This window comes from Poecilia reticulata, chromosome 7, assembly GCF_904066995.2.
Source record: "Poecilia reticulata chromosome 7, P_reticulata-male-v2, whole genome shotgun sequence".
Lineage (NCBI taxonomy): Eukaryota > Metazoa > Chordata > Actinopteri > Cyprinodontiformes > Poeciliidae > Poecilia > Poecilia reticulata.
Window position 1 is genome coordinate 10,749,727 of NC_088836.1, and position 10,528 is coordinate 10,760,254.

Below are 10,528 nucleotides of genomic sequence, written 5' to 3' on the forward strand. Positions count from 1 at the left end.
ACTCTGATGTGAGACAAATTCATCCATATTCATTTGTGTAGTGATAAAATCTATTTACTTGTAGTTTGAGGTTATAAAATTGGTATATGGTGAGTAAAACATATAAACAGTCATTTCCATCTCTGATTTCGTCTTTGTCATGACACATAAGCAGCTTAATATTTGTATGTAAGCACATGCATGCAGGCAGACACCTGTCTCAAGAGAACAATGAAACCCGACACACTTATCCAAGTATTTCCAGGGAATGTTTTGATGAAGTTTGAAAACCAATCCTATCACTTTCATATAAAAGCCAAAAAAACATTGTCAGGAATCCAGCTAATGAAACAAGGTGACACAAACAGCAAGCAATCAATGTGTGTAAAAAAAAAATATGGACGAGTTGCCATTTTTGTTCCACAGTTAACTCCGGCAGAGTCTACTTTTTCACGTCTGTGTCTTTGATAAAAATAAAATCTGACATCTAACATCATAAGAATGTGTAACGTCAAACTTGCTTCTGCATGGTCTCATAGTAGATTGATTAAAAAAAAATGCTCAAAAGAATAAATCCATTTTATCACGTTATCTCCAATATTCCAGTATATTACAAATGGACATACAATTTTTTTAATTACCATCTCCAATATCGTAATATCGATCTGTTTTCTGTACACCTTGGACTAATAACTAAGGTTCAATACACAGCTGAAATCAACTTTGTGATATACCTAGCAGCATCTATATTACTACTCACCAGTTCTTGGTTTGTAGAGTTGGAGTCATCTCCAGGAAAGGGAATGTAGATGGCTAAGGCCACGCAGTTGGCGAAAATAGACAGGAGTATAAATATATCAAATGGTCTGAAAGGAAAATGTTAAGGAAAGAAATATTCACATTCACAGTGTCGCATTCTCAGCTTCAGTAAGAAATTTTTTTTTTAAGTCATACTTTTGGTGCTGCAAACCTATCGGTTTTATTATCTTTACTAACTTTTTCTTCAGTTCAAACAGCAATGGGGTAAAATAATTTCTCCTGTTGCCTTTTAAAAGGCAACAGGAGTAATAACCACCTGTTTCTTGGATATCTTTTTTTATACGTTGTTGGATATTTTGTGATGTTTTGTTGCAGTGCTTCGTCTTCTCATGCATTAACTGAGATATTGCAATGCCAGCCTATTCCCTATGTCAGTGACTCCATTCACCGCAGTATTCTTTATTAGTCACTGCAAACAAAGCAAAAATGGCACACATATTATATCTTGCAAAGCTATTGTGTTCAAAGTAAAGACACCCACTGCTTCCATGCATCTTCCGGTTGAAATTCATTCAAATTCTAGATCATCTCTAAAGGTCAGCCTTTAATAAATGTGGCACTTCCTGACAAAAAGATACTTCCATTCCACCAGGCTGATGCAGGCCCTTCGGATCGGGTTGTTGAGGGTGAGGCAGAACAGCGCTCTGGGTGGCCGGCTGTTGGTGGATCCTCCTTGCTTTTTGCTTTTGGCATACTGCTGTCTCTTCCTCTGTGCGAGTGAGCCAACAGGAGCCGGTCCAGAAGCGCAAGCCGAGGGACGCGAGTCCTTCTCAGGTGTTTCGACGTCATCCTGTGCTTGTCGAGCAGCAGTGATGGCAGCATGCCACGCAAGCACTGGGCTGACAGCAGAACCAGAGCCACCTGGGCCCTGACTACTACTACTCGCCCCAAGGAGCCCACAAGAGGAGCCGATAGGCTTGCCAGTGCTGGCCGGAGCCTGAACGGGCTCTGGAGAAGGGAGCTGGTGGAGGCTGGTACGGCTGTCAGACCAGAGAGCGGGAGTGTCACTGGAAGGAGTGGTCTTTCTGTTGCTGGCATATTGTGCCCCTGGAAAGACAGGGTGGAAAACAGACGGGAATGTTTTGAGACAGTTTGCAGGACAAAAATATAACTGAGCTATTTGGCCACAAAGGACAGAACTATGTTTGGAAAAAGTCAAGTGAAATTTTTAAAATCAATACACTAAGTGTCGAACACGGTGATGATTGTATCATGTTGTGGTGCTTTCTCATAGCCAACTGGATGGAAAATACAGAAGATTTGTTTGTTTCATCTCACATTAACAGCCTGATATTAAAAATTTGGAAAGGTAGGAGTTTTGGAACAAAAATTCCAAATGCACCCTAAAACTGATCTTGATGTGGCTGACTAACATTAAGCTTTTGAACCAAATCTCCCTCAATCATACAAACAATTTAAATAAGCTCTGGAATATATATATATATATATATATATATTACCCTGACAGATTGTTGATGGTGACAGAGAGTCAAGAACTTGCTAAGCCAGGGGTCTCAAAGTCAATTTACCCAGGGGCCGTAGACATCATTTACCATAGACATCATTTACGTGTTCATGTCTATGCTGCTAACCCATTAGACATCAATACGTAGACGCCTCATGGAGCGCTGAGTCGTACGTAAAAGCGTCCGCCATCTTCTTTTTGGCAGCAGGGCGATCGGAGCTCCTTAAGTCCTGTGCTGTGTGTTTCAACCGTTTTACGAAACAAACTGGATTCATTGGCATTACTTTTTACAGGTAAGGATTAAAGATCAGAATTACTTGACTTTGCAGCCAGAAATTCGCTTCTAAACAACCGAAAAATATTTCCTATGTAGCTAAATTGGCCCGAAGTAACCAATGATTGTTAGCGTAGCAGCTAACGTTTAATACTGTTTTCTAATTAGAGAGAGCTGATGAAAAACCGCTGTTAGAGGAGAAGTGCATTAAAGATCAGGTTTTGTGAGGAAAGATCAGTCAGGATCAGAGCTGGAGCTGCTGTTCTTCAGTCTCTGTTTTCCAGCTCAGTTTCACCATGTGGGTATTTAGCTATAAAGATGCTACGAGTCAGAACCCAACATGCTGAAAATGTATTTTTCTGAATGTGAAGGAAACATTGATGATACTGATTTCTATTTTACTTTTGGATAATTTCTCTTTTATTCTTGGCTTTAGCCTGTGAACCAGGGCGTCTCCGAAGTCATTGGAGTTCTCCCAGTGTGACCAGCAGACTGAAGCCCTGCATGTGACCAGTGTTCCCAGTATAATAAATGTTTTATTCTTTCACTTTTTTTTTAATATCTCAATTTGAAGTATTAGTATATTAGTACAGCTTATATAATAAAGAATAATAATTTACTCTTAGAATAATTTTCACTCTTTGCTGTCAATAGCAGAGTTGACATACAGTAATATTTTTTCTCTGGAAAAAAGTAAGAAAAATATGTAGTTTAATGTTTGACAATGACTGATTTATAAATCAAAGTCATTTCTCAATGTATAAAAAAACACAAGAAAATTATTTTTTGTCTTGAAACGTTAAATGTACATTAAATTATGGAATCACGTAAATATATACTTTAATTAAACACTGTAAAAGTGTCTGTTCATCAATGGCAATATAAAAATTATCAGAATCATTTCTTTCAAATAAAAATATTGTGCTCTTTATTCAGAAATGCCCCAAAACAATTATATAATCCCATCAAAAGTTAGAAACTGTCTTTAGTCATTTCTTAGATTACCAAATGCATTTGTGTGAGAAAATGTGTCAATGACGGGTATTAACTTAAAATACTTTGTAGAACGGCCCTTTATAAAGTTCGATCCATTTACTTGTATTAGCTTACTGGCTTAGTGACGTCACAGCGTCCTTCACATTCAATATGGCGGACGCTGCGACGTATCTCAGCAACGGGCCGACCCGCTCCATGAGGCGTCTACGTATTCATGTCTATGTACAGACCGTTGCTGTTGTCACGGTTGCCTAGAGACGGACACTACGCAACCGCGGTGAGGTGCTGTTAACCCGGGTCTTTTTACAACGTCCTCTACCCGACTCTTCCCCGTACTTGGAAGTAAAACCTCTCATAAAGATACAGATGTGCGAGGGAAGACGCAAATCCTAGGCTGAATAATGTTAGTGGGGATGAACACAGGCAATTAAAAAGAATGTGTCCATCGTGGCGCAGTATGCTGCTGTATGAATAGATCAGGAGAAGAACTGCAGACCCGTCAAAACCTAAAACATTTGACATCAGCATCTCTTCATCCCTCAATTATCTCCTGAGGCTGATATGGTACAGAACATTTTGCTATGAGCAAGTTTCTTATTTTACGGAAACGCATTGCTATCACGCAGGAGAAAAAAAAAACCATTTCCCGGATGAACAGGGAAATGTTCATCTGTCTTTGTTAATGTCGAGGTACTATATGTATAAATAGAAATTTTATATATATATATATATATATATATATATATATATATATATATATATATATATATATTAGAGGTGTGCCGATCGATCGGTCACCGATCATAATCGGGCCGATTTTCGTGAAAAAGTGCATGATCGGTGATCGGCGATCATTGGCTCTTGTTGCCGATACCGATCACCTGCATCTCATTTCGCAGCCTGCCTGAGCAGCTGGTCTCCTCTTTCCTTCATTCTGCGCAAACGCACAGCAACAAATTCTAAGCGATGTGGAACTACAACGCACTGAGTGAATGGGGAAGTTTGCGTGTTGCGGCGGAAAATTGAAGCACGTCAAAATGCATCAACACAACGAAGCTAATACGACATAAAAACAATGCCATACATGACGGAGTTTGGCTACATCGAGGCTCACTGCAGTAAAAAAGACATATGGAGGATCAGATGGCAGGTAAAGCAGCGCACAGCTACAAACACTCACCCGGATTAGCATGACGGTCAGAAAGCTGAACAAATAACCCGCAAAATTATTTAAGTATTCGAGCTGCGATGTAAGGCGCTGGTTCTGCTCTCGCTGTTGAACCGCTGCTACGCGCTACAGACGGAGTTTCGCTTCCGCTCCACCTGGTAGAGACTCTAACACCGAACCTCTGCTTAAAGATGCAGCATCTAACAAAAAAATGCATTTTACATACGTATTAAAACTTTCGCTGTCCTAACATGAGACAAATAATCTCTCAAAAAATAATCGATCTCCTCCTTGTTCTGCATAATTACTCCGCTCAGTCAGAAACAGCCAATCAGAACTAGCAGTAATCAGCTAGCCGCCATGCTATCAGGAAGTTTTCATTCAGTAACTCTGGATTGTTTATTTTAATGGATCCTGTATTTGCCTTTGAATGTTAAGTTTTATACTTGAATTTTTTTCAAGTATAAAACTTAGTATAGCACGTTTCAGCAACAATGCAGTTCAAAGAGATTTACATCATAAAATCACAAAAATATAAAGGCATAAAAAACCATAATTTACAATTGAGAAAACCAGTAAGAAACACTACATTTTGATGAGTGCCATCATCAATACACATCAAATATGTTGGTCAATGTTAATTTTATTTTGGCCACTGAAGACAAATATTCTCCTGTGATGCGCGACCAAAAGGACAACTACCCATGAACCAGCACGGCTCATCACGCTTTTATTTTGAAAATCTACACGCTAAATGAAGCAGTCACGTGACCCATGCAATGTGAGGCATCGTTTGTTGCCAGTCACGTGGTTTTCAGCAAGCCAACACAAGCCTCGAAGCGGAGCTTCATGGGACACGCCCCCTTTTTACTCGGTACACGCCTCGAGGCCTGGATTCAGCCCACCACTATTTGAAAGTACTGGAATGGCGACTGCAGGGAAGGGCAACTGGTACCAGACTGTTCCATCATCCGCCGCACTATTGTTACAAGCGTAGTGTGCATGAAGTCAGTGTAGCTTAGCCTAGCACCGAATGTCAGCCATGACGGCGGTTGGGACTTCCTTCAGAGGTCCGCACTAATATTATACTTTCATATCACTGTGGGGGCCACGAGACATCGTCCTGCGCGCCGCAATTGGCCCGCGGGCCGCGAGAATGAGACCTCTGTGCTAAGCCATACCAAGTCTGTATATTTCACCCCTTATGGATAATGCAAATAGATTTTTGCTAAACAAGTTATTCTATTTGAAATTCATTAAAGCTTTTTATGAAATCAATTCGTTTCATTTATGAAATGAAACTAATTGGTTACTGTAAATCATTGAAGCCTCCAATTCAATGACAGTCAAGTATTTAAGCCTCGAATGCCTCTAAAAAAGAAACCCAGTCAACAGAAAACAAACAAAAATCATCCAACAAAGCTTATTGGTTTTTTTTATAAGACAAGAGCAAAATAAATGTTTGTGGCTTTGACGTTCTTGATGCGGACCGGTCACTTTGTGCGGCTTAAGGGATTATCTGTATTTGAGTTTCCACATAAAGAAAGATGCCAGAATTTAATTTGGAGGTTAAAAAAATAAATAAAAAATAAATAAAAATAAAAAATTCTCTTCCCATAAACAACTAAATTCAACTTCTTCATTGTGGAACAATTGTCTTGCACTACTGTTTGCTAGAAATGTGCTCAAGCATCCAACAGGAAGCAGTCCAGAAATAAGTTGGCAGAATAGGGAACAGAGGAGGAATGGTTCAAAAGTATTACAGACGAGTAGGAGAGTGGGACAGCCGGCGTGACTGAGGGAGACAGTCGTTAAAATCAATGCAGACCACGAGCAAAATAAGACAGTGCCCTTGACAGCTTGCTACACTCCACAAGAGAATCACACCCCATTCCTACTGTCCAACACTTTATGTCACCAAAAGAAAACATTCCTGGAAGAATATCTGTTTCCATCTGATGATCTGACCCATGCCAAAGGAAAGAGAGAAGGGTCAAAAAAATGGATTTCTGAACGTTTTAGTAAAAATTTAAATTTGGTGTGTGAATAGTTGCAAATACTTTGAAACTGAGAGTTGAGAGGTATATATATATGGGCTATTTGGTATGAAGTTCTATCAACGTTTAAAAACATTTTGGTTCCAGAATCCCAAAATGGTTTCTTTCATCCAGCACTGTTTCCACAGTTTAGCGTCTTTTTAATGAGATCCCAGTGTAAAGGCTGGAGCAGTTGATCCATACCTGACGCGTAATCAAAACGAAACTATTTTTGGGACTCGCACTCAAGAGTTAAGAAAATTGAAAACATTTTTACCACAAAAATTGTTCATGGATGAGGTAAAACATGCATAGTGTGTAATTCTGACCAAAGATTTTAGTACCTGGTTGACTTTAGGAATCGAAAGAACATTAAAAATGAGGAGATTCAATTCATATGGCCTTGCAAAAAAAAAACATAATTACAACATTTGCTAGTATCAATATTGTCAATTATTGATAAAAAAAAATCTTGCAAGCATGAATATTTTTTTCTTGCACTGTTTCTAAAGTAAAAATTGTAATTAACCAAGAGGTTTTCTGTAATATAAAAGTGATACCCACTCAAAAAATATATACATGTACATATCCCTTGATTTTGAAAATGACATAATTTTACTAGTATCCAAATTGCATAAATATATATGAATTTCAGCTTATACAGACTTTGAATACTTTGAAAGACTTGAACATCCGGTGCAGATGTGGAGCTTGCTCAGGATGAATCAAACGCAGAGAAATCCAAACAGCAATAAGCCCATGGTAGGAACAGCAGTAGTGATCAATATGTTATATATATATTATTTTTAAAGCAGTACGAAGAACTGTCTCTGTTTTAAATAAAAGCAGATTATGCTACCCATTTTGTATAAAATATTTTAGACACCTTAAAATAATGTATTTTTACTCAACTTTGCATTGCTCTGAGAATGTCGTTATATAAAAATCCTTGACATATGTTGATCTAGCCTTACATGATCATATAGCACTGGAACAAACATACTGAAAAATGAGTAACTAACATGACTTCATCATGTTTGCTCAATTGAAAATATTAGATTTCTGGTTTGCAGCACTTTTACACTGCTGTATTATTTATTATTATTATTATTATTTTCAAATAGAAGTTGCTTAAAAAGTTTATTTAGCATCTCTGAGTTTGTTCCGCATTGCATACAACTCCCCAAACACCACTCACTTTCAATTGATCGTGGCATTATAATTAATATAGTCAACCATGTTTTTTTTTCCGCTTCTCAATGGAGCTGAAATGTTAAAGCGACGCTGAAGAAAATACATTTAAATGCAAATAAATATTTTTCAGAAATTCATACTAAGAACCTATGAGCATCCTCTCAACAGGAGGCACGACTCGGATAAAAATCTGATAGGTAATGGGGACAGCAGGGAATAAAATCAAACGAGCGCACTCGCCCCCTCAGCGCTCCAACTCTCCTCCATGCTCTCAGCGCGCAGCAGCTTTTTTTTTTCTTTCTTTCTTTCCTTCTTTTTTTTTTTTTTTTTACCTTCAGACTGTTCATCCGCCTCTTGCATCCTCGAATCCACATCGAAAAAATCCGTTTCAAATCCAACTCATCGTTGGAAGGAACCCCCCCTGAAGACGACGAAGCGAAGCGGAGGCGCTAACCTGAACTATAAAAGAAGGTTTTCGGAGCGCAGACCCTGAGAGGAGCGCCGAACATTTTCGCCACACATCCGGGTGACTTTGCCTGGCTGCACACACTCAACGGCGCATCCGAGAGGACTGGCTGGCAGCAGCAGCAGCGGCGGCGGCCAGTCAATCCGCTGCTGTCAATTATTCTCACTGCGAGGCTGGGCGAGAGGGGAGACCTGTGGAAAGTTGGAGCGACCAGAACAGTGTGTGCGCAGAAAACGCGCAAGGGTGCAAGCCTGAGAGACGCATCTACATAAAAAAAACCCCCCAATGCTAATTGTTTTACTGTTTGTAACCTGAAGAAAAAGACAAAGTTTACTCCTACGTGTAAGAGTAGAGTTTTGGCGAAGGGGTGGGGAGGGGGGGGAGAAAGGCGTTGATGGCACTGGAAAACCAATATCTGGTGACCGTGGCTGAATTACGTCATCTAGTATTTTTGTCTTTCCTTTGTAAATACGCGCTGTGTTTCAGGTATTAGACTTACCCCTCAGGGGTCTCCCCCTTATAATGAACGGCATTCTGTCACCTCGCTCTCCTCCCGGGCCTCATTGCGCCGTTTTCTGTGCTCACTCGACGGCGATGCAGAGGGGAATGAATTGTTCAGAGAGGCTCTGGTGGAAGGTTAGCAGTGATTGGATTACCTGTGCCTGCACTGAGGATAAAACAGTTTCACCGCAGAGGCGTAATCCTGCGATTATAATCCCTGCTCCAATGTTCCCCAGACTGGAGAAGCAGGGCCAACAAACTGGGCCTGGCAGTCACAATTTAATGACACTACACCTATTTTATCCCTCAAAGTCCTGCACTGTCACTGTTGTTGGAATTGCACTTCCACTAGCAGGCATGAAATTTGGCTTATTTTTTAAACAGCAATAACAATCTTTGGTTTGATTATTTTTATGTTTTATTGTTGAATAAGATGTCCATCCATCCATTTTCTTGCACCCTTGTCCCTTAATGGGGTCGGGAGGGTTGCTGGTGCCCATCTCTAGCTAACGTTTCGGGCGAGAGGCGGGGTCACCCTGGACAGGTCGCCAGTCTGTCGTATGAATAAGATGTAGCACTTCTTAAAGATCTTTGGTGTAATAACAGAAAGACGTGGTATTTTTATTTATTTATTTTTCAAAATCTTGCATTTTAGTGTTAAAGTAATTGAATTGAATATATTTTATGTGGACTACATAATCATTTAACAGTAACAGTGATATCAAAGCACTTCACAAGACAATATATGAAGTTCATATCCAGTCCTGTCCTAATCAGTACAATCAAATTCAATAAAAGGTTAAGTTCAGTCCAATTATGGCATATTTGGAACATCAATGGTACAATTGCAATCAACAAAAGTTAGCAGTGATGAGTTTGTGAGATTATATTCTTTTGGGGTTCTCTATATGTTGCAATGTGCTGAATAAGAATCAGGTTAAATGGCCAGGGTTGTGAGTTTAAACAGGGAAGCTGACTTCAGATATGCTCAGCGTACATATGTTACATATACCGGTAAATATAAAAACTTTAGAGGAAATTTAAAAAAATAGAACAACAGTATTTGCATATGTTATTGTCCAATATTTTTGGTTAAAACTATGCAAATATGCACCTCTTGTTTAGAGGTTTCTACTTTTAATCTATAGTTGTTCGTTGTGTTCATCATAGAGACAGTCTGGGGAAAGAAACTACTCAGGAATGCTGGAACTTTTTACACCTACAAGGTGGAGCTTGTTTAATCATCATGAACAGATCCTCCCTCTGTTTAGAAATTCACTTTAGTAGGGATTTGCAACATGCAAACAAAATCCACTGATAAGACTGAACTTGTTTTGTTGTTTTAAATACTTGTATTAACGAATACACTATGATACTTTCAGGAGCTGTCAAAGTAAGATATGCTTCAATAAATAACTCTGCCTTCCCGACTGCGCTGATTTATTTACATTATTGTTTTAAAAAAGTGCAGCAACATTACTCCATGGAATACTGAGTGTCCTTAAAGCAAGCAAGCAGGATGTCAAAATTCACGTTTTGTTTTTTGTTTTTTTTTTACAAGATGAACTAAAAATAATAATCTACATACGCGATCAAATTACTTATTAATTTACCTTTTCGTGCTATTTAC

At 39.0% G+C, this 10,528-nt stretch overlaps 1 protein-coding gene across 24 annotated transcripts in view; it reads right to left on the minus strand.

Moving 5' to 3' along the window:
• The window catches only part of cacna1db (calcium channel, voltage-dependent, L type, alpha 1D subunit, b), a 76,023-nt gene that overhangs the window by 63,000 nt on the left and 2,495 nt on the right, over positions 1-10,528 (minus strand). For 21 of the 24 annotated variants that reach the window (XM_081608855.1, XM_081608852.1, XM_008414838.3 and 18 more), the window contains exons 2-3: positions 1,377-1,845; positions 740-845 (exon numbers count right to left, since the gene is read on the minus strand). In XM_081608855.1, coding sequence (XP_081464981.1) covers positions 740-845; positions 1,377-1,845 — 575 coding nt within the window. Of the gene's footprint in view, positions 1-739; positions 846-1,376; positions 1,846-8,263; positions 9,720-10,528 lie in introns of those variants that run through there. The other 3 variants (XM_081608851.1, XM_081608836.1, XM_081608837.1) reach the window with 2 other exon arrangements.